Here is a 23,245-nt window from a genome sequence, read left to right as displayed (position 1 = left end):
CATGGTTGTTAGTGAATATTTTCTATACTGGGATGAGTTATATACAAGGTCGGAGTAAGGGAGCTAGAGCACTGAGCTGGGCTGAGAGGAATGGGTTCAAATCCTACTTAGAAGCTATTGCACGCCTGGGGAGTTCAACATCTTACAGCTGTGGAGATGTTCACAATCTGTTGAATTGTATTAGGTTACAGGAAAAACGTGATTAAACACAAGGCGTTAAGGAGATAGGTGTTTCGATTGTGCCCTCATGTGTCCAGTCATTAAGTATCAGGAGAAGTCAGCTGGACCCTGGTGGATTCTACTCTTCATTCTTTGATGGGTGTTGCCGAGCTCATTTAGACAGTCTCCACTTTCCTGTCACCCCACAGAAGCCCACACAAGAACACGGGCCTGTACAGCCAGGAAACTGAAATTTAGAAATTTTCCTTTTTTGGGTGTGAAAGTGGTGGTGGTAATGGGGCTTGAACTCAGGGCCTCTGAGATGCCCCTTAGTTTTTTCAGCAAGGCGGATACTCTACCACACGCGTCACAGCTCCACTTGTAGCCGCATCTAAACCTCCACGTGGTTTAGGGTGAGCCTTCATATCTCCGCAGGCGCTGGGAGTTCCGGGAAGGCCCAGAGACAACCCTGATTGGCCTAACCCAGTCACACAGTAGGTCTTCACCAGTCCCAGAGGTCCGCAGGATGGATCGTGCTCATTGACCAGGTTCAGATCATGTGTCCACTCCTGGAGCAAGGGACTGAGAGCCTCCCATCGCTGGGAGGGAGGCGAGCGTTCCTGCTGAGCACCAACTATGACTGAAAAGAAAGAGGAACCAATCCCAGGCAGCCAAAAGCAGCCAGTGTCCATCTGTCATCACTGCGAGATGTCCGGAACGTTTCTCCAGAGAAACGCTGATGAGAGCAGAGGCCAGATTATTGCGGAAGTATACGGTTACCTTGGCAACGACGCACAAGGACGTAGGGAGGGGGCGGTGCCGTGGGCGGAGGCAGCGGAAGGGCGTGTGCGGATGGGGAGGGGGCGTGGCTTAAACCGGAACTGGATTATTGGCTTCTATGAGCGGGTGAAGATGCGGCGTCCTGTGTGGCGGTGGCTTTGTTTGTGCTGCGTCCTGGTGGTGCAGGCTGAGGCCCCGAACCCAGAGGAACCCCCGGAGCGGAGCAGGCCTTATGCGGTGCTGCGCGGGCAAAACTTGGGTAAGTGGTCGCAGGTTGGCGGGGTCGGTCCTCTGCTGCTGCCTCCGGGTGGCAGGCAGAGGCGTGGCACGCATGCGCGTGCGCGCGGGCCGAACGCAGGGCCTGGGCTGTGGAGTGCGAGGACGGGAGGTGTGGCCGGGGGCTTTCTCCGGGAGCCTCGCGACCCCTTCCACGCAGGATGCGTGGTTCTCAGTTCGAATCATCTCCTGTATATACCCCAACCACTCTTTCTTTAAAGGGGCCTGTAACAGAAGGGTCATTGACGGAGGAGCCATTGGGCTTATGTTGTGCTAAACACAGTAACTTGAGAGAAGTCATCTTGCAGCTGTGTTTTACAGAGAAGGAAAATGAAGCTCAGACGTTAACTTTCATTGCCTAGGTTTACCCAGGAAGTCATGGAGCCCAGTACTCGACCCTGGACTTTGTGGAACTTGAAACAATTCTTTGGCCGTGGGGGTGGGGGATGGACGGTACAGACACACACGTACATGACTTTGAAAGAGTCCTGGAATTTAGAGCTTCACAATGAATCTGCCTGGTCCTTCTAAAGTCCTCTTTTCCTTTTGTATTCCATTAGTACATCTATATATCTACATTAAATGGCCACATACCACCATAATGCGTTGTATTGACCCCCTCAACTCAATGTCAGCCATATACTGACCACTTACCTAGCAGTCTACTAACTAGTTTGCACACATGAACATCCGTAATTCTTTAGAACCATCCTACTGATATAATGGGTCATATTCTTTTTCAAGGGTGTTGTGGGACTATCCTGAACACTAGAATGTTGAGTAGCATCCCTATCCTTAACTTTCTGGATGCTAGTAGTAGCACCATCTACCCCCAGTCAAGAGGATCAGAATGTCTGTAGACATTGCCAATGTTCTCTGAGTTAACATCCCCATCATTGTGACCACAGCTGTAGAACAGCACTGCTCAGAAAGTGATCTGCTGCAAACTCAAGGAAAGGAATCAATCTCTCTCTCTCTCTCTCTCTCTCTCTCTCTCTCTCTCTCTCTCTCTCTCTCTCTCTCTCTCTCTCTCTCATATACCCTTTCTGAGGCTTGAGCTCGGGATCTGGCCACCGTCCTTTAGCTTTTTTGCTCGATTGGTGTTCTACCACTTCAGCTACACAGTCCCACTTCTGGTTTTCTGGTGGATAATGAGATAAGATAGACTGCTGTCTCAGCTAGTGTCAAACTGTTATCTTCATACTTTAGCTTCCTGAGTAAAGAAATCCTCTTTTGAGTGGATTTCCTTTGTTCCACTTTATGCATGGAGAATACAAGGTTCCGTGATGGGAAGTGTCCAATAAAGATGGACTAAAAGGCTTCTTATAGGACTGCTGGTCAGACAACTGATGCCCCATGCAAAGTACAGGGAGTGGTAGAAACACAGGGTGTGGGAGGTGTATTGAGCTCCAAATTAATATTGTGCATCTAACAACACGTGGTTTTCAGTTGGTTTTTTAAAAAATTCATTCCGGTCCTCAGAATTTGCTTTCAAAGTCTTATTTTTTTTAACAGCCCTTCCACAATGAGAGACAGTGGTATCAATGGAATAAGACCACTGTAAGTCCAGTTATAGTTAGAACTATAGAAACTCAGAATTCAAGAGTTTTGAAAGTTAGGGCAGGTATTTAGTTGACAAGAGATGACATTGAACTCATGTAAGTTGTTGGTTTTAGCCAAGTCCTTAAAATTACTTTGGGCTTTCTGGAGTTAAGGCATTGTCTTTGTGTCTTCCCCTCACCAAAAAAGATGATCTTTCCATATAATAACTGGGTTTAGGGTCTACGATAGGACCAGGGTGGGGTGTACGGGCAGATCACGGATACTCCGAAATTGCTGACTTAATATTGTGGTCAGATCTTGTTTTTTCAGAGGAACAGTAATCATGGTTACTGAAGAACCACAGTTAGTCCCAGCTGGAACCTGGGATGGGCGCGTATACACATTAAATGTACATTTGTTTAGTGAAGGAGACAGAATTTTGAATGCTTCCCAACACCTCTTGAGACAGTCCCAGGCACTGCTGCTGTTGAATAAACCTGGCAGGTGGCTGGTTAGGTTCATACTTTAAAACCCAGACACTTAGCATCTTGTACCAAAAGCCTCAACTTGAATAATCAGTTCTCACTGTACAACCTTGAAAATTTTAGAGGGCAACATTACTTTAAAAAAATAATAGGTTTGTAAAAATTAGTTGCCGTTTATCAGAAAGCCCTTGTCAAGATTCATCTAGAGCCAGCCAGATAGAGAGGTCTTTTTTTGGGTTGAGAGGGGGGTACTTCTCCTGGGGCTTTGAACTCAAGGCCTGGGTACTGTCCCTGAGCTTTTGTGCTCAAGGCTAGTACTCTGCTACTTGAGCCATAGCTCTGCTTCCAACTTTTGGATGATTAATTGGAAATACAGTCTGGGCTGGCTTCAAACAGTGATCCTCAGATCTTAGCCTCCTGAGTAGCCAGGATTACAGGCGTGAGCCATTGCTGCGCGACTCAGCGGGATCTTTTCTCCCTGGCTCCTGCCTTCCTGCCTCATGTTCTGTACCCATTGTAGCCCTTTCTTTCTTCTTCCTTTTCCGCTCACTGGATATGCTGTGCTTGCTCTGGTCTCAAGGATCCTTGGGACTGCAGAGCTCTCCTTTTGGAGCTGTACATGGCCAGTTAAGGGCTTAGCTTGTGTCTCACCTTAGATGCTCCCTCCATCACTCCACCTCCTACCTCCCTACATCACTTATTCTTCGAGCATTTCACACTTTGTGAAAGGGTCTTTCTTATTTTCTTGAATTAAGGACCCGTTTCTGCTCACTATTGTTTCCCCACATCCAGCACAAGTACATTTGGTAAATCATTGTTGTTGCAGGAAATGAAATTCCATTTGGAGGTAACCTGTTTTCCCTTTGCAGTGTTGATGGGAACCATTTTCAGCATCCTGCTGGTGACCATCATCCTTATGGCATTTTGTGTCTACAAGCCCATTCGCCGTCGGTGACAGCAGAGCAACTTCCGCTGCAAGTTTTGGGGAACAGGATAAGTTGTGTTGCACATGGGCCAGTGGAGGATTTGGAATCAGAACTTTTCTACTTAGAAACGACCTTTGGTTTGGACAGTTGGTAAATGCTAAACAATGTAGGATAAAAACATTTACTAGCAGTGTTTTCCCTCCCCTCTATATTAATTATTGGCTGCAGAATCTACTCAGTGTTTGTGTTTACGTCAGGATGTCCTTAAGAGTTAAGACATAAAGCTGCAAGATGTAGGTAAAGTTGAATGTTTATGAGAAAGAAAACATGTGACCCATCTACTAGACCCATCTACTAGAAAGGACTAACCATTAATCTTGAAATAGCAAGAGGAAGGGGGGCATCCTCTGCATTTTCTTCTTTGTGAATTAACACACATTTGTAATAGGAGGGGGTTTCATTGTGCTATTCTATATATGCACAGGGCATTTTGAATAAAGTCATCCCCTCTCCCTTATTCCTTCCTCCTCCACCAGCATTCCTTCACCCTACCAGCTCTGCACTCAGATGCCCCCACTGAAGGTAGGGTCTCATCAGGTGGTGTTATGGAGTGCTCTCTTGGCCTCGAAGGCTGAGTTGGACTAGAAATGCTATCAGTTGGCCCATTAGAAGAAGTCCCATCCTACTCGGATTGCCTTCATCTCCCATGTACTATTTGCTAAGTCTCTGTAGTCCATCACCTGAAGCTTGTGGGAGCTGACCCTGAGCCTGAGCGGGGGCCTGGCTGAGCAGGCATGTGTATTGTGCCGGCAGGTGTGTTTACAAATTTAGTCTCAACTTTGAAAATGCTGCTCTTGTTTGTACTGCTGGTGAACTGGATTATTTGCCCCTACTGAAATGACACCTTCATACTTAAAAAAAAAAAGGTGGTTCGTATTTATTGAAAGGTGCTAGAATTAATGTATTAATCTAAAATGTTTATCTTGTGCTCCACTCAAGCACAACACTGATGTGAAATAACCTGCACTTAATGTGAAATAACTCACTAGGTATGTAACTGCTTGATGTCAGGATTTTGTTCAGAACCTTGTACCATGGAACCACTCAAATGTTCAGCGTTGTGTGCTTTTGAGCAAAATGTCAATTAAAATTAAAGTTAAACCTGATATGCCATTTTACTCCTAGTAATTATTTCTGAAGTGCTTATAATGTGCGCGCGTGTGTCTGACGTTATTTTTAATGCAAAACCTTAAGCTGGAATGTGTTGCTATAAGGCAAAGTGCTGATTATCTCAGAAAACTGAGCCACAAACTGTCAGGCTAGGCCTAAGGCGGTAGCCTGGCTTCTTGTCCAATTTCCAGTCATACACAGTTCTCTAAAGCCTCAGTTTTCCCATTTGTAAATGGATTATTAAAAGGAAATAGTCAAAACTTGCCAGGCTCATAAACTTTTGTAACTTGCTCTTTGCTTGGAAATACTAATCAGGTAGTTGGTTATTTTCTAGTTTTCTGAGTTGGGAGAACCTACAATGTTATTTCACATACAAATCCAAAACCTGATCTGTGTCTTCGTTTCCATTTTCATATAATTTGTTCCACACAAGAATTCCAGCTAATCAGGAGCTAGTGGTTCATACCTTTAATCCTTGCTGCTCAGCGGGCCCTGATCTGAGGATCAGGGTTCAATGCCAGCTTAGACAGAAAAGTCCAAGATTCCATCTCTAAATAAACAGCAACACCCCCCCCCAAAAAAAATTAAAAACAAAACCACAACACAAAAACCAGAGGAGACATTCATGAACAAAAAGGCCAAGCTAGAGCAGAAAAGGTCCTGAGTTCGGGCCCCTGGTAATCAAGAGTCTCTCTCTTTCTCTCTCTCTCTCTCTCTCTCTCTGTCACACACACACACACACACACAAATGTACAACTATAGTAAAATAGAATATTCCTTTTAGAAAGGAATTGCAGAGAATTGTGTAAAGACAAAAGCACCAGTTTGGGGAGAGAATTATAGTGAATACTTTTAGCCACCAAAGATTAGCCAACTAGGACTCTGAAATGGAATTATTTTCCTGGTGTTCATCTCTGAAGGAACAGTGAAAGGTAGTTATCAAACCATACACAGAATACTGTATCAGTGTAGTGAACTAAACACAACCTGAACCGAACATAAAATGAGCTGTATCAGCAAGCATGAAACTTCCTCTGAAGTTGAGATTGAGGGCTCTGAGTTTTCTATTTGGTGCTGTGTGGCTCAAAGTACTGGTGTTTACTACCCCCTTCCCCTCCTCACCAAAAAGCAAAGCAGTTTCTAGGTATGAGATGAGTCTGAAGACACTAATTGTCATTTGAGCACTGACTTGAGAAGCAGCAAGCCCTGGCCTTCTTCCATAGGAGCCTCAGTGCACCTCAGAAGGCAGCCTCAGAAGGGACTGGAAGGGTGGCTTACGTCGTGCTGTGACATGGATGGGAAGGGAGGAATGTCACCTTAGTAACCTAACCAAGCAACATGTAGATTCTCAGCTCAGGAAGTAAGTGGGGGGTGTATCCAGTGACTAGAAATCAGACCACTCAGGCCAGGCGCCTGTGACTTACACCTGTTATCCTAGCTACTCAAAAGGCTGAGATCTGAAGATTGTGGTTCAAAGCCAGCCTGGGTAGGAAAGTCTGTGAGGGGCTTATCTCCAATTAACCACCAGAAAACAGGAAGTGGTGCTCTGGCTCGGAGTAGTGGTAGGGTGCCAGTAAGCCTTGGGCTGAAGAGCTAAGGGACAGCACCCAGGCCCTGAGTTCAAGTCTCACAACCAACAAAACCAAAAACAAGAAAAAAAACAAAACACAGAAAACAGACCACTCAGACTCCAATGTATGAGCACCCTCTAGGGAAGCAGGCTTTATTTGCATTTTGAGGGAACACATGAAAACGCTGCAGCAGGCTGACAGTGCTCAGTCCCTTTGTAAGTGGCTTCTTGAGGACAAAGTCAAAGAAGTCAGGAAGCAGAGCAGTGGAATGCAAACAGAAAATTCCCTATGATTCACCTTAGTGAGTAAACAACATGGAAAATAACTGCAGTCATTCCCAAGAACTTTGCTCATCATAAACACTGCTGCCGCTGTGTAAGGAACTAGCGTGATGTCACATCTACTGGCCTGGTATGCAGACACATTTTTTGGTCAGAGCATGACAAAAAAGGCAAATGGCTATCTGGCATTAAAAGCACAATCCTTTGTGTCTAGGAATATTACTGGCAACGTTCACTGTATGATTCAGGCATCAACTAGAATAGGAGTTTGTTTCTCTCTTCCTATCCCAAAAAGAAGCGCAATAGGAAATAGACGCAAAACAAGGGAGGATACAGACTACTGGGTGATTTCAGTGCAGCCTGGGAGAATGAGTATAGGGGCCACAGTCGGCCATATTCCCCAGGCTCTGTATGTTATGTGACAGGTATTTACAGGAGGGCTAGACAAAATAGTTAACTACTAAAAGTATCCAAAAGAGGCCTGAGAAAATCTGGTTAAAATGTATAACCTTTTATTGCTACTAATGGGAGTAGTCATTTTTATCTTTAAAAATAATAAAAAGATTCTGTTAAAAATATATTTATCCAGAAAGATGTTTTGAACTCTCAAAACTAACATGGAATCATCACTTTCCCTTTTGGAGGAAGAGCCATTGCTCTTCATGTTCGCTCCCTTCTCATCTCAAACCCATTCCTTTCCTGGTAAGTTGCAAGTACTTGCAACTGGTGCCTCCTAGGCCTCCCTGGAGCAGACAACACACTTTGGGTTGGCTCTCTGCTGTCCCAGTGCTTTGGCTAGCTCACTTAAGAACAGTCCCGGGTTCCTCTCTCTGCCCTGCCAGGGACAGGATTAGCTGCCTTGGATTTTGCGTGGAGGAGCCTGCTCTCAAAGGAACTGCCTTCTCAAAGCCAATCCAGATCCCTCAACACATGGAGTGAGGTGGCTTGAAACAATTAGTAAGTTTTAAGGCTAAGGCAACATCCGTGTTCATTCATCTTCATCTGATGCAAATAGTTAACCATAATCTAAAATAGATCCTGTACATATCTCCTCTTTAACTTTAGCTAGGGTGTGTATGGTGGGGTGGTGGTGGTGGAAGGTATGGAATAAGGTGGAAATGGAGAGGAATGATGGCAATGTCCTAGAAACCCTATAGAAAGGTAAAAATAAAGAGTAGATCGACACAACCCATTTCTTTGGTGAACAGTAAAGAAGGTGTCCAGTTCTCATAAACCACTCTACAAAGGCTGCTGCTCTCCTCCATAGAAGCACCCTGACTTAGCAATAATGTTTTCACTCTGGGGTAGAAATGGATCTAGAACCCTGCACAGATTTGGGTTTTGTCTAAAGCTGGTAGTAAAAATGTGACCTGCAAGCCAATATAGCTAATGGAAAGTGGTGGTGCTCTCCTCCCCGTAGCCTGGAGCTGGGCTGCCAGGCCCTCTTTCTACTCCAGGGGCACCTACAGGGCTGGGGAGTCACTGGTCCTGCACCTCTGCGGAAAGAAGGGGCAGCTGCCATCTACACGAAGTGGAGGCCCTCAGGCCTGGGGCCTGGCAGCGGACACAGCACTCACGTGCAGCCCAGAGCCTTGGTGCATGGCCCGTGGACAAAAATGTCTATTTCTCAGTGAGTGACAGCTGTAAGACTTGCTGGAGCTCAGCCTCCTCCTCCTGGAGACGGAGTTCCTGTTCCTGCAGCTCTTTGGCAGAGAGCTCCATGGCCAGCTGCAAGTCACTGTCAAAACGGCTGGACTCAGTCAGGGCACCTGGGCACGGGCCTTCCATGTTGGTGAGGAGGCTCTCCTGGATGGCCCTGGGTTGAAGAAAGAGAAGAAAGGCAGTTAACTACTATCATTGTGTAGTGGCAGCAAGTGCACTGAACTGATTACCCAGTGCACACCGTGCCAGGTGCTCTTCTATGTGCATATAAATGTGGATGGGGTGTGTAGATGCCACACACCAGCCAGAAAGCTGCTACTCAGGAGACCCTGCCGAAGATCACCCAGCTACAATGTGATGCTGTTGCAAATTGAACTTAAGCCTATTTTACAGCAAAACCGGGTTGTTTACAGCTGTCATATGCCTAACCTACAGAAAATTGCCTTGAAAGTGCATCATTGCTGTTTTTCCTTAAGAGCTTCTAATCATCTCCATAGTTATTCCACAAAGTGTCACTGTCTTTAAAATGGTATAAACTTACTGGAGACATCTCAGACAGAGCAAACCAGAAAACCATTTTTTTCTATGCTTTTTTGCCAACAGCACTGCCCTGTGCCCTGTCGGCCTTCTGTCACCCCCTCCTGGAAAGGAGATATCAGACATGTAGAGCTAGTTTAATGAGTAGTTTTGCCATGAAAAAAGAGTAATATTTAAGTTAGCACAGCCACACATTTGCCTAAGCGGCAAGGGCCTGTGTCAGCCTCAGTTTGACAAGACCTGCATCGTCAAGTTATGCCAAGCCAAAGGCAGCTCTCACTGTCATCCCAGCTACTCAGGCTAAGACCCACAGGATCCCAGGCAGAGAAGTCCATGAGACTCTTATCTCCAAAACAGCTATCAGAGCACTGAGCTGGAGGCGTAGTTCAAGTGGTAGAAGGCCAGCTGTGGGCAAGGAAGCCTGAGTTCAAACCTCAATACTAGCAATGAAAAAAAAAAGCTACATTGATCACCTCTCATACTGGGCTTCATAGCTGTGTGTCGGGCTGATCCCTCCATTTGAAGCTGGTCCTGAAAGTTCCTACAAACACAAATGTGATGAATGTGAACACTTCTTAGAAGGAATAGTTGCCATCTTGACAAGGAAATAAGAGCATTAGAAACAATTTTAAGTATTTTACATGCTTTTATTATTGGTAGTGCTATGTCAAAGAGTGGAGATTTGGGTTACTTCAAAGGTCCTACTGGATTTTGTACGGTGTCAGGAGCCACAGTGATTGAGCCACCCTCTTCTACATTATGCACGATAACCTTAGACTACATTTACATAGCCAAAGAGGTCATTCTTTTAGAACAAGATTAGAAAACATCATTTGTTTGTCACCTCAACACTGGCTATTACCCTTGTTAGAATTTGTTGTAAGGCTTACTTAGAAATTGGGAAACAAAGCCCAGTAAGAGTGTACTGGCTGACTGTAATGTCTAGGGCCTGGGTCTTCTCCTAGGAGTTCCCCTGGGAGAATCTGTCTGCTATTGAGTCTGGCCTTCAGTCCAGCAGCCTCAGAAAACCACATGGGTCCAAGATGGGTCCATGGTGGTGGGAGGGAGAAGTGAACTGAACGACAGGGACTCAGTGCTCAAAGCTCTAAGACATAAAGATAAAACCAGAAAGTCAAAAGCCACATTCTAGGTGCTGGAATGCTATTCTTAGTTTAGCAGCTTCATTGAGGGCTGAAAGAACGATGGAAAGAAGGAACCAGTGACCAACCAAAAGGGCAGCAAGAACCCAGGACATAGCCAAGCAGGACATACTGAGGGAGGAGGAAACAGACCAAACTCACTGGAGTAGGGCAGGAGCCACAGGAGGGAGGGGGAAGAAGGGGCTAGTGAGGATAGGGGAAAGGCTTGGGCTGCTGAAGACAGGTGAGGTCTTGAAGCACAGCCATAGAGAAAGGCTCCTCTTGGCCAGGTCTGTCCTGTCCTTACTTTTTACTTCTTGCTAGAGATGAAGGGTTTAAGGAGGTGATACTTCTTACCAAGGAATATAACATTTGAGTGAAAGAATCTATACACAGAGCTGAAACCACTTTCATCACACACTTACTGGGCACCCAACACACAATGCTTGCTTTTCCTTGGGGAGGATGTTGGGATTAAAACCCACATCATGACCTTCATCAAAAACTAGTGATACACACATAAGATTTCAGGAACATGGCAGTGTAAATTAGCCCTAAATTGCTGCTTCAGTACTAGAAAGTTATAAAGCCCACCTAAAAAAATAAATACCCAATTTTTAGCCACGTTTTAAGCATGAGGAATAGGAAAGACTGTCTGAAAACACTGTCAGCAATGCCAAGTGGGGTTTGCAAATGGTCACCTTTCATAAAAGGCAGGGTATGAAAAGTGTAAAATAATCTATAAATACCATGAGTTAAACTTGTTCTTTAGATAAGCTATTTAGTTGGCAAAACTTGAGGCACTCGGAGTTGCTGACTACACACCTGGCTCCGGCTGGACTCCAGCAGGCTCTGCTGAATAGCGAACTGCATGATCTCGTAATCTTCATCTTGCAAGTGCACATTTCTGCCATTGTCTTGAACATGATAAGATTCAGGAATTTCAAACACAGATTGGTCAACCTCAAAGCTTGTAACCTGGGAAGCTGAAACACAAAAGAAAACAGTCCAGTATCTGAGCTCTACCATAAATTTGGACCTTTCTTATTTCCAGGCAGGATCTCAATGTGTAGTTCCAGGTGACCTCAGCCTCACTATGTAGCCAAGGCTGGCCTCAAGCTCAGATCCTGCTGTGAGCTAGGAATTCAGACATGTACCACCATGTCCAACTTAAACTCCCAGATTTTCAGACTTCTTTTTTTGTTTGTTTGGAGACAGGGTCTTGCTATGTTGCCCTGGCTGGTCTTGAATTCCCACACAAGAGATCTTCCTGCCTTAGCCTCTTAAATAGCTGAGATTACAGGAATGTGCCACCATATACAGCTTAAAGTTTTTTAAGAAAGAGTCAAAGTAGTAATAATTTACTATTACATGAGAAATTTTGAAGAATAGTAAGACAGCAAAAAGTATCACAATACAGTTTCTCTTTATGATTTGATCTTATAAGTGAAAAAATTAATGCATAGTCATAAAAATACAGAAGATTATTACACAAAAAGTAAATATTTCTTTCAATACCAGTTCTATTTCCAGACTCTAGAGACAGTTGGGGTTTACTTATGTCTCCTTTTAGGATTAAGTCTAATGGTGTGTGGCTGTGTATTTGTTCCAAAAGAAAAAGCAATTGGATTGATTGCAAAGAAACATGAGGGAATTTGGAAACATTTATAAATTCTGTCTTGTGGTGTTTACACATAATGCATAGATCTGTTCAAATGCATGGAACTGTCTCACATTAAAGATGATTTTCTTTGGATTTTGATTTTTCTTTTTTATCAGTTGTGGGGCTTGAATTCTGGGCCTGGGTGCTGTCCCTGAGCTCTTCAGTTCAAGGGTAGTGCTCTACCACTTGAGCCACATCCGGTTTTCTTATGCTTAACAGGAGATAAAGAGTCTCATGGACTTTTCCTGCCCAACCTGGCTTTGAACCACAATCCTCAGATCTCAGCCTCCTGAGTAGATGGGATTATAGACATGAGCCACCAATGCTGGCCTTCTTTGGATTTTTTAAATTAACATATCAGTTATATCTTCAATAAAGCTTAATTTTAAGAACATGCTGTCTTCCTGGATAGGGCAATGCTAGCAAGGCTTTGTGCTCTACTACTTGAGCCATGCCTCTAGCCATTTCTGGTTTAGGTATTTTTCAATTTTGCCTTGAGTTTTGCCTGGGGATAGTTTCCTGGCCCCCCCCCACCCCCACCCCCACCCCCACCATAAAGTAAGCATACCCTTTGCCATTACATTCTTCCACAGAACCAGAAACAAAGGAGCCAGCAGAACACAGGCTACATCTATGAAACTGTGAGCTCAAGTAAGTTTTTTGTTTTTTTTTTTGGCCAGTCCTGGGCTTGGACTCAGGGCCTGAGCACTGTCCCTGGCTTCTTTTTGCTCAAGGCTAGCACTCTGCCACTTGAGCCACAGTGACACTTCTGGCCATTTTCTGTATATGTGGTGCTGGGGAATTGAACCCAGGGCCTCATGTATGCGAGGCAAGCACTTTTGCCACTAGGCCATATCCCCAGCCCCTCAAGTAAGTCTTTCCTCCTTTTGCTTCACTCTTTTATCTTTTATTTTGGCACAGTGATGAAAACTAATGCAATATCCTCCAAGTTTTTCTTTTTATTTATTCTGAAGCAAATCTAAAATATTCCATTTATCCAACACAGATCTATTTCACAAAGATACCTTAGTATCAAAATGAATAATTAGTACTATGATTGAATAAATTAATTTTATTTTTTAAATTACAAATGGAATTTGTTGTTTTTTTTTTTTACCTGAATCAGCCTGGGTCCCTTCCACATTTTGACTTTCTTCAGCAGTGCTGCAGCCATTAACATTTCCAAATGTAATCCGTGCATTTAAGACATGAAATAAAGGAATTTCTAACAAAATAAAAGCTTTTATAAATAAATGTTACTGAAAATAACAATAGCCATCATTGACTGAATGCTTACTAAGCTGGTACTATGCTCAGCACTTCACAGTATGATTTCACTTTATCCTCAGCAACATCCCTCTCTAATATAGAGATGGAAAACTGAGGTTCAGATTCAAATTAAATATGTTCTTTTAGATCAGTGATTAAGTGATTGTGCCAGAATTCATATGCCATGAATACACAACCAACTCAAATTCATCAGCTTTCTTATTCACAGCTAGCACTCTACCACTTGAGTCATGCCTCAGTCTGATCCTCTCTGGATTTTAGTCTTTTGAGTAGCTAAAATTACAGGTGTGAGTCACTGTATTTATGTACTATATATAGCACTCTGCATACTAGTTTAGGTCCTAAATCATATTTACTTATAATAGTTGTATTCTCTAAATAATTATCTAATCTGAAATTTCATTTAAGTGAAGTTTAAAGTTTCACTTAAGTTTGACATTAAAAGTTTCATATTTTTATGGCTTTTTACATCTGTCAGCATTATTTGTCAACAGAACCAATGGCCAGAGATTTCCTAATTCTGATATGCAAAATGAACCAAAGATCATAACACTTAAACCAGAGCATAATTCTGTTACCCCCTCCATTATATTTATCATAGGCTACTTGTACCTCCAATTCCATGAAACATCATGTCACCCACAAAAATGAGTAAACCCAACATGTACGCCTGAGTTGAATGGTACCTATTTTGACAGGAAATCCAGGCGGGAATTCCAATTTGATGAAATCTCTCAGTCTTGCAAAATGAGCACTAGTTCGAGCCATGAGGTCAATAATGGGAATGACTTGCTCTACAAGGGAGAGGGGAAACTCTTCACACATCCACAGGGTAGCTTTAAACCTGCAGGATTTGATGGAGAAAAGAAAGAGGCAATCTATATGCATGGGGGAAAGCAGATCAGCACAGTATAGTGGGCTAGAACACCAGCCTCTTGCTCCATGTGCTTCTGAGTTATCTCAAACTCAGAACCACTCAGGCCTGGAACCATGAGGAATTCACATCACCCAGAATTCTGGGGATCAGGGGACGAGGCCTTACATTTCAGCCTACCCCTGCAATAACCTTAACTAACAAAAAGCATGGGGAGGGCTGGGGATATAGCCTAGTGGCAAGAGTGCCTGCCTTGGATACACGAGGCCCTAGGTTCGATTCCCCAGCACCACATATACAGAAAACGGCCAGAAGCGGCGCTGTGGCTCAAGTGGCAGAGTGCTAGCCTTGAGCGGGAAGAAGCCAGGGACAGTGCTCAGGCCCTGAGTCCAAGGCCCAGGACTGGCAAAAAAAACAAAACAAAACAAAACAAAAAGCATGGGGAAATGGATGGAAAGCATTTCACTGGAGAAGTCAATGGGGGAAAAAAAAAAAGATCCAGGGGGCTGGTGGCTCATGCCTGTAATCTTAGCCACTCAGGAGGCTGAGATCTGAGAATTGTGCTTTAAAGCCAGTCTGGGCAGTAAAGTCTGTGAGACTCTTCAATTAATCACTAAAAAGGTCAGAAGTAGAATTGTGGCTCAGGTGGTAGAACACTAGCCTTGAGCACAGAAGCACAGGAACAGCACCTAGACCCTGAGGACTAGTAAGCCCCAGGACTGGCACCAAAAATAAATAAAGAAAATAGAATCCTTACATTTATTATCCCATTTGAAAAAGCTAGTGAGAGGGGCAATCTTCTATTACTCTCCCCAGATAAAGTAACTTAAAAATTATTTTTTTAAAGAAAGGGCCAGAGGCATGATTAACCCTTACACCATGAAACAGCACAACTTTTTTTTTTTTTTTTTGGCCAGTCCTGGGCCTTGGACTCAGGGCCTGAGCACTGTCCCTGGCTTCTTCCCACTCAAGGCTAGCACTCTGCCACCTGAGCCACAGCGCCCCTTCTGGCCGTTTTTCATACATGTGGTGCTGGGGAATCAAACCCAGAACTTCATGTGTAGGAGACAAGCGCTCTTGCCACTAGGCCATATTCCCAGCCCAACAGTACAACTTCTGAGGCCACCCATCAGTTGAAAATGGCTCTTACTTTTGAGTTCTAATTGTGAGCTCTTTTGGCCTTCCGATGTCCCTGTCTTTTAGATCAAAGTCTTCATCAAAGTACTGGTCAGGCGTGATGGCTGTGGGGTTGTTTGCGGTGGCACACTCCGTAGTGAGGTCCTGCCAAGTCAGAACTCAGGAGAATCAGAAGTGCCAAATGATATTTACAAGTAGTGGCCTACACTACTCAGTCTATGAGGCCGACATGTTAACTGGCTATCCTAGTCACTAGCTTTTCTTTTTAAAGCCATTGAATGCCAATGTAAAAATGTTGTTACCAAGCTACATGGCACGTCCAATGGGTTTCCCCATTTAAAAATGTTCCTGCACACTCCCTTTTGTTTTTATCTTCTGGTATTGAAAAGAAAAAGACAAAAAATATTTTAAAGTTCAGGTTTCTGAGCTAAGCTATTGGCATTAGGAAAGCCATGTATACCAAGTGTGAAGTCTGTACCCTAACACACACATACTTATTTTTTTCCAAAGAATGTGAGATTTGAGTCTTGGAATTTAATTTCCAGCTCTGTGATTGTCCAGCTTTGGCACTGGAAAGGAAATTTCATTTTTCTGATTCTCTGTGGTATCTACTGTGCTAGTTACATATAGTGATTTGGGGGCTCAGGTAAGAAAACATTTGTTAAATGCTGTCACAATATAAACATGTCATGTCATAGAGAGGAGCCTTATAACCAATGAGAGAAGAGATGAAAGAGCACACACCTAATTTCTGCAAACATACCATTCCTTCAAAATCTTTATTTTCAAAGACTCATTCATCTAATTCTCTTCCAAAAGAGAACCCCTTACTCAAACTTGGGAATTCTCTTTAACCTTTTTACACAAAGTCTACTCAGGATGCAGAAAATACCATCACAAGCACCTATGAGCTGATTCTTTTCATTAAACTGCACTAAATGAAAAACTCACCCTTTGAGCACCAAACTGATGTTCCACAGTACCCAGCAGGGATTCTAAAGGGTTCCTGTCCGCTACAAAAGAAGAAAAGTTTAATGTTAATATAATATCTCACTCATGGCTATAAAAAAGTTATCATTGTCACATTTTGAAGTTTCTGAGCTAAGCTACCTGGCATTAGGAAATTAACATAGTCAGGCTGATAAAAATCATCCACTAAAACAATTTTATCCTTTGTAATATACTAATTAAAATCTTTAAACTAGAGAAACAGTTATAAGAATTCAAGCAATATCACAATGTTTTATAGAATTAATATATGCTAACAGAAGAAAACTGAGTTCAAGAAGAATATTGGAAGGAATCTGGGTTTAGGAGTGAGCCAGATATGGGTTCTAATCTAATCTTGGCCATTCACTGTGGTATGCTCTGGGCTTCAGTTCCCTCATCTATCACACTGGAGCAATGGAATATTGCTGGCCATATTGGTGCTTAAGCAATTACTACATACTTCAGGCACAAGGCTAAAGGCTGTATGTGGCAACCCATCCAAGTCTCTTAATGCCAAAGAAAGGTCCTTTTTGCTGCTGAGGATACTGAGGCATAGCGGATATGTAACTTCACAAGAGATGGCAATGCCAGAATATGGCACCCACATCTTGGTGATGTTCTAGTTCACAGCCCAAGTTCTACACAAATCTTTCATTATTGCAGTTTAGATGACATCACTCATTGATAAATGTTCTCTAATATTCTTTGTGTTTTGTTGTTTTGGCCAGTCCTGGGGCTTGAACTCAGGTCCTGGGCACTGTGCCTTAGCTGCCTTTGCTCAAGGCTAGCACTCTCTCACTTGAGTCACAGTGCTACTTCTGGCTTTTTCTGTTTATGTGGTGCTGAGGAATCAAACCCAGGGCTTCATGCCTCTTAGGTAAGCACTCTACCACTAAGCCACATTGTCCGCCCCTCTAATATTCTTTATCTACTTGTTTGGATAAATCTAACCATTGTCATAATTCAAAAAGAAGCCTCATAAGTGGCTTTAATTATGACTGAAAGCAACTATGGAGAAACACTCCAAGAGTGAGTCAGACCAGGCGCTAGTGGCTCACACCTGCAATCCTGGCTACTCAGGAAACAGAGAGCAGAGGATTGCAGTTCAAAGCCAGCCTGGGCAGGAAAGTCCATGAGACTCTTATCTCCAATTAACCACCAGAAAACCAGAAGTGGAGCTGTGACTCAAAGTGGTAGAGCACTAGCCTTGAGCTGAAGAGCTCAGGGACAGCGCCCAGATGCAGAGTTCAAGCCCAATGACCAACAACAACAAAAAAAAAAGTGAGTCAGTCTATGGAAACTTTTTTTTTGCGCCTCCTGGGGCTTGGACTCAGGGCCTGAGCACTGTCCCTAGCTTCTTTTTTTGCTCAAGGCTAGCACACTGCCACTTGAGCCACAGCGTCACTTCTGGCTGTATTCTGTATATGTGGTGCTGGGGAATTGAACCCAGGGCTTCATGTATACAAGGCACTTGCCACTCGGCCATATTCCCAGCCCCTTGTGGAAACTTTTATAAAGAGGTTAGAATGTTCCAATAACATGAATCCCAAACTTAACAGAGCCAACAAAGGCTCTCACTAAACTAATAAAAAAGAATAAGTAAAAGAATAAAAGAAAAAAAAGAATAAAAGAATAGGTTAGCAGGGGGAAAATTACCTTTATATCTCTTTTTTTCTTCCTCTGTCAGATGCTCTGTGCGTATTTTGGTTATCACACTCACATTATTTACTGTGTAAACCTTGAGAGATGTGCAGAAAAGAAAACAGTGACACAGAAAATCAAAACTCAAAAAAAGGAAAGAAAAGAAAACATCTTAAGAGCAAGAATGCTGAAGCAAAAGAAACCAAAACAATCTAGCCAAATTAAAATGAGAAACAATCATTAGGATCCTTTCAAAATATACAAGCTATCCATCTAGAAATGCATCAGCAGTTATTGTCCATAACTCATCACCAAGGAGCTAATTTGACAGGCTGTGTCTTCCCAATTGCCCTGTCTTTTTGCTACATGGTCTCAATGTCTTGGACTTAGGTTTCCCAAGTGGGCTCCCACTGCACCCAAACCTGCTTCCCACTCCTCCACTGCTCTGGTGATCTTCTAACAGTGCTGCCTTAAGCAGCTATCTGCAGGGCTGGGCAGAGGGAAAATGGTTAGGTTCTCTAGACCTGATAGACTCAAGAGAAATCCTGCAAAGCCCTATTGTAAAGACATTCTTCCTAGTGACAAAAAAAAAAAAAAGCATATATTTTCATCCTCCAGAGAAAATGCTCCCAGGGGTGATTGAGGAATCTGGTGGTGTGTGAAAAATCTAGTGTCACAGTTAACAGAGAATTAATGGTCTGTGCCATATGTGGATTCCCAAAGCTGAAAGCTGCAGAAAATATACTCAGGACTGTTTCAAAATGCATCTCACTGAGCATGATGTAAGATTTCTCTGCTCACTCAGAGGCCACCAGAGGATCCTGCAGCACCTGGCTCCATCCATAAGCCATCAATCCCTGACACACTGCGAGACAAGAAAAGGCCAGCTGGCAGCTTGCCAACAGACAAAATCAAATGCCAGATGACTTGACAGAGTGTGGCTTTCACTGCTTCAAGGTTTTCAATTCACTGATGTCATGTAAATGTACCATGAACCTACTGGTTACAATTAGACTATTTTTTTTTTAAATAAGAGACTTAAGAGTCAGCTACAGAAATAGATTTAAAAAATAATAGAAATGAACAAAAGTTACTGTGTGATATTTTAAAAAGATGAACAAACATGGGAGGTCTAATCTCCCTCTATCTCTAAAGACCTCCTCAGGACATGCTATCCTAATTTCTGAATGTCAAATAAAATAAAATAAAACTCAAGAGAAGGAGAGGGAGAGAGAGAGAAGGGGAGGGGCATTAGACAGAACTTATTTCCCCAAAGACCTTCTGGTACAGATGCATGAAAAAAAAAATCTGAACAGACTCCCCATTTGCATAGAAGCTAAATAGCTACATTAAATCTTATTTTAAGAGTTTCCTTTTACCTTTGCTTCGTAACCATTAACAACTTCTGCTTTATCTGTCCTCCAGCCCCAGAATCCGGATTTAGTTCTGATAAAAAGTGAACACCACAAATTTCTACATGTACAATATGCCATTCAGATTCATCCCTGAAGCCTTTACAGTGTTCTCCCCCAGCTTAAGTTAGTGAAGGACACTTGGGAATCATGGGCCTGAGGGGCCTCAAAAGGATGCTATCGATGACAGATGGTTTAAACCTCCCCCACCCACCTCCCACAGTTATTAATCAATTTGCCTCACTCCACACATAGAAAGCCTCCATTCTTGGCTTCTTTACAAAAACTGTTGGCGTAGAGGACAAAGGTGGTGTCATTTATTGGACAGCTGTCCTAACAAAGGGAGTGAAGATGACCAGCGTCCAAGGCCTCACTGCAAGGAAAAGTACGTGGGTCAGCATTTATCTGGGTCATCTTAATTATGGACACAGATAAGAACCCACATCTCCAAGAAGGAATCTTAGAACAGTGACACGGAGTGCCCAGTGGACTGGAAGGTTGTGGGTGGGGCAGAACTCCTCACTGCACTAGGAGAGGCTAATGGAGCTGGTAAAGTACTTTGTGAATCACCACTTTAGCAGGTCCATAGCAGTAGAGGAGAGGGGGGCAAAAGCAGTTTTTCAGCCCAGCTTTTGATTCCAACAGCAGCAGTAGCTGCAAGTATTGCTATGGGCCCAGAAACTCAGTGGTTCAACTCTACAAATTCCTGAAAAGAAAATAAATTCAGGAACTAAGAACAGCCAGGAGGTTTTAATTCTGATTCATTTTCTTTTTTGATAACCATTCACTACATAGCCCAGGCTGGCCCCAAACTCTCAGTCCTCCTACCTGAGGCTTCTGAGTGCTGAGATTTATTGGTGTTGAGTTACAGGCATGGCCCACCACACTCAGTTCTGGGTTTTGTTTCTTTTTTTTTTTTTGCCAGTCCTAGGGCTTGAACTCAGAGCCTGGGTATTGCTCCTGAGCCTTTTTGCTTAAAGATAGCATTCTACTACTTGAGCCACAGCTCCACTTCCAGCTTTTTTAGTAGTTTATTAGACATAAAGAGTCTCTGGCAAGCCTCAGATCTCAGCCTCCAGTAGCTAAGATTACAGGTACGAGCTGCTTGCACCTGTCTGTTTCTTTCTTTCTTTCTTCTTCTTTTTCTTTTTCTTTTTTTTTTTTTTTTTTTTTTTTTGTCAGTCATGGGGCTTGAATTCTGGGCCTAGGCCCTGTCCCTGAGCTATTCAGCTCAAGGCTAACACTCTACCACTTGAGCTACAGCACCATTTTCGGTTTTCACTTAATTGGAGATAATAGTCTCACAGTCTTTCCTGCCTGGTCTGGCTTTGAACCATGATCTTTAGATTTCAGCCTCCTGAGTAGCTAGGATGGCAGGTGAGAGCCACTGGTGCCCGGCTACCTGTCTATTAAGCAGATTGGAATACTACCACTCAGAAGCGACCCCTGCCCAGCCCTGCCCTTTGTCTAGGATGTCATATGCTGGCTTTACTTGGCCCCAGTAGGTCAAAAGCCTGCCTGCTGCCTCTCCCCGCTGAGTGAGGGGGACCTCCTGTAGGCAGCTTAGGGAACACCAGCCTGTTAACAAAGTCATCAAAACAAATGCAGTTATCCATCTTTTGTGTTTCCTGTTTCCTTTCCTTCCAATGGGAGTTGGTAATGACATGAGTCTGGATGGGGCATAATGAAGTTTTGGTATGTTTTACACCATTCTAGAAATGAGGGACCAGGGCTTTCCATTTCCTCTAAGTTGCAGGCAGGAATCTGAACAGGATTCCATGGAACGCTAGCTAGCTCTCTCCACTTAGAACTTACACTTCAGAAATAAAATAAGTGTTAGAAGGCAGAGGTCTAGAGAACACGAGACAAACCACAATCTCATGGCTATCTCTAAGTGGATATCAGTTAATTAATTCAATCCTCAGTTTTTGGTCTTTGCATAAGTCACTTCGTGTTTAAGCTGGGAAATGGTGGCTTTGTGGCACATTGTCCCCAGAGGGCCTGAGAGGTGATGGTATCTGTTTCATGTCACCATTCATGTTGGCTGAGGGATGAAACTGCACCACCCCAAGGGCTCACTGAGCTCTTTGGCTGTCTACATCAGCCCAATTTCAATCCTGGCTTCTAACCTCTAACACCGCAGTGTAGTTAGTGAACCCATTTTAAAACCATGATGCTAGCTAGTGTCCTTGGCCTTGGGATAACACTGCATGTACAGAGATCCAAATGATAGACAAGCTGACTTCACTCTCATGTCCTTTTCACCTCCGCCTGTCTCCCCTGAAATCAGATACTGAACACAATTTAGAGAAAAGCCCTAAGTGACAGGGAATGTTTTATGTAAGGTGGGCATGGCATAATCTTTCAGAGAAAGTAAAATCCAAAGTACGCTCAGACAGTACACACTGCAGACCAAATATCCATCAGGGAGTATAGTAATTTGCGAGCATGAAAAACTGAGTGACCAAAAAAAAGAAAAAGAAAAACTTGAGTGACAGACTCCAAGAAAGAAATGGACAAAGGTGACTATTGCTAAGTGGGAGAGAGCCACACCTTCCACATAAAATGGGAAAGAATCACATTTGGCGAAATAAACACTCATGCGTGCAAACCTCACAGTCAAGAATGGTTCAAATTTTTGCTTGACGCATGACAAGCTCACTGATCACATGTCTAATTATGAGCTCCATAGAGCAGCTCAGCTGTCCCAGAAATTCTTGCTCAGCAGCCAACTGTCAGCTGCAAATGGAGAGTGCGTGACCATTTGAAAACCCTGTGGCTATATAAATATATAACATACCTTCTTCCTCAATACTCATTTCCTATCTGCACTGGTGGAATAAAACCATCTACTGCTTCACTCCTTTTAGAAGGCATACTTAATAACCAAGCAATGACTCTAGCAACTGTGCTGATGAACTACATTGGGAACAATCGCTTTTCTTATAACATCTTAAAATCATAGACTTCCAAGACCTCTTCTTAAAACTCTTTCTCTCTTTTTTTTTCTTACAGCTAAGGAAATGGAAAACTGGAGAGATCAGGCCCCTATCCCCAAACCATGGTTATTCAGTGGCCCTGCTGATGGCATTGTCTTTCCCCTCTCATCTCTACTGATAGGCTGTGGTAATGAGGGCAGCTCTAAACTGGAGGTATGCTCCCTGCCTACAGAGGAGCATGGGAAACCTGGAGATACCTTCCAGGTAAAGCCACAGTCAGTCCCTCAACTCTGCTGTCCTCAAGGTTGGCGGGAAGACATTCCTACCTCAGGGGATGCTTATTGCTTCCATCAGAGTAAAACCTGGGGGCATCATACAGGCTGTATTTTCCTGGCTTTTCCTTTTGCTACAACAGATACCCTAATCCTACAGTCTGATCTAAACTAGTAGAAAGAAGTACTTAAGTTTTGAGGTTTGACTAAAAAGATACCTCTCAGTTTTATGAAGCAATTTTACACCAGAATGAAAGAAGAAAAGAAAAACTTCCAAAGAGGACAGTTAGCATATTCATGAAAAGAAAGGATGCCTAAAGCTGGATCTGACATCCTAGGCAAACACTAAGGGTTCATATGAACTCCCTGGTCTGTGTGACCCACGGAAGACAGTATCTGCTTCCCATACACTCAAGGCCTCCCCACCTCCATGTACAGGTGGATGACCAGGTATTCTCATCTGGATCAGCCCAGGCACACACCTCTCTGGAAAATTCTC

General features: G+C 43.4%; 2 protein-coding genes across 2 annotated transcripts in view; one reads left to right on the top strand and one right to left on the bottom strand.

Annotated features, from left to right (window-relative positions):
* Positions 1 to 1,033: 1,033 nt before the first annotated feature.
* Positions 1,034 to 4,338, top strand: C3H12orf76 (chromosome 3 C12orf76 homolog). The gene is made up of 2 exons (XM_048342812.1): positions 1,034 to 1,198; positions 4,112 to 4,338. The coding sequence occupies exons 1-2, from the start codon at positions 1,072 to 1,074 to the stop codon at positions 4,195 to 4,197; spliced, it is 213 nt and encodes a 70-aa protein (XP_048198769.1). The 5' UTR covers positions 1,034 to 1,071; the 3' UTR covers positions 4,198 to 4,338.
* A 2,699-nt stretch (positions 4,339 to 7,037) lies between these two features.
* Ankrd13a (ankyrin repeat domain 13A) overlaps positions 7,038 to 23,245 on the bottom strand; it is a 31,699-nt gene continuing 15,491 nt past the window's right edge. Inside the window, exons 7-15 of the mRNA XM_048342811.1 lie at positions 19,503 to 19,569; positions 18,139 to 18,220; positions 16,444 to 16,505; positions 15,506 to 15,636; positions 14,168 to 14,325; positions 13,309 to 13,416; positions 11,354 to 11,514; positions 9,863 to 9,930; positions 7,038 to 9,006 (exon numbers count right to left, since the gene is read on the bottom strand). Coding sequence (XP_048198768.1) covers positions 8,811 to 9,006; positions 9,863 to 9,930; positions 11,354 to 11,514; positions 13,309 to 13,416; positions 14,168 to 14,325; positions 15,506 to 15,636; positions 16,444 to 16,505; positions 18,139 to 18,220; positions 19,503 to 19,569 — 1,033 coding nt within the window. The 3' untranslated portion in view covers positions 7,038 to 8,810. The remainder of the gene's footprint in view (positions 9,007 to 9,862; positions 9,931 to 11,353; positions 11,515 to 13,308; positions 13,417 to 14,167; positions 14,326 to 15,505; positions 15,637 to 16,443; positions 16,506 to 18,138; positions 18,221 to 19,502; positions 19,570 to 23,245) is intronic.

The sequence above is a fragment of the Perognathus longimembris genome, chromosome 3 (assembly GCF_023159225.1).
Source record: "Perognathus longimembris pacificus isolate PPM17 chromosome 3, ASM2315922v1, whole genome shotgun sequence".
Classification (NCBI taxonomy): domain Eukaryota; kingdom Metazoa; phylum Chordata; class Mammalia; order Rodentia; family Heteromyidae; genus Perognathus; species Perognathus longimembris.
The sequence above is the reverse complement of the archived record's forward strand: the minus strand, read 5'-3'. Positions and strand labels throughout refer to the sequence as shown.

Bases quoted from the DNA above. Each gene is read 5' to 3' on its own strand.
- C3H12orf76 (XM_048342812.1), top strand. From the start codon at position 1,072: ATGCGGCGTCCTGTGTGGCGGTGGCTTTGTTTGTGCTGCGTCCTGGTG. The intron at 1,199-4,111 runs GTAAGTGGTCGC...TTCCCTTTGCAG, and splicing joins GCTGCGCGGGCAAAACTTGG to TGTTGATGGGAACCATTTTC.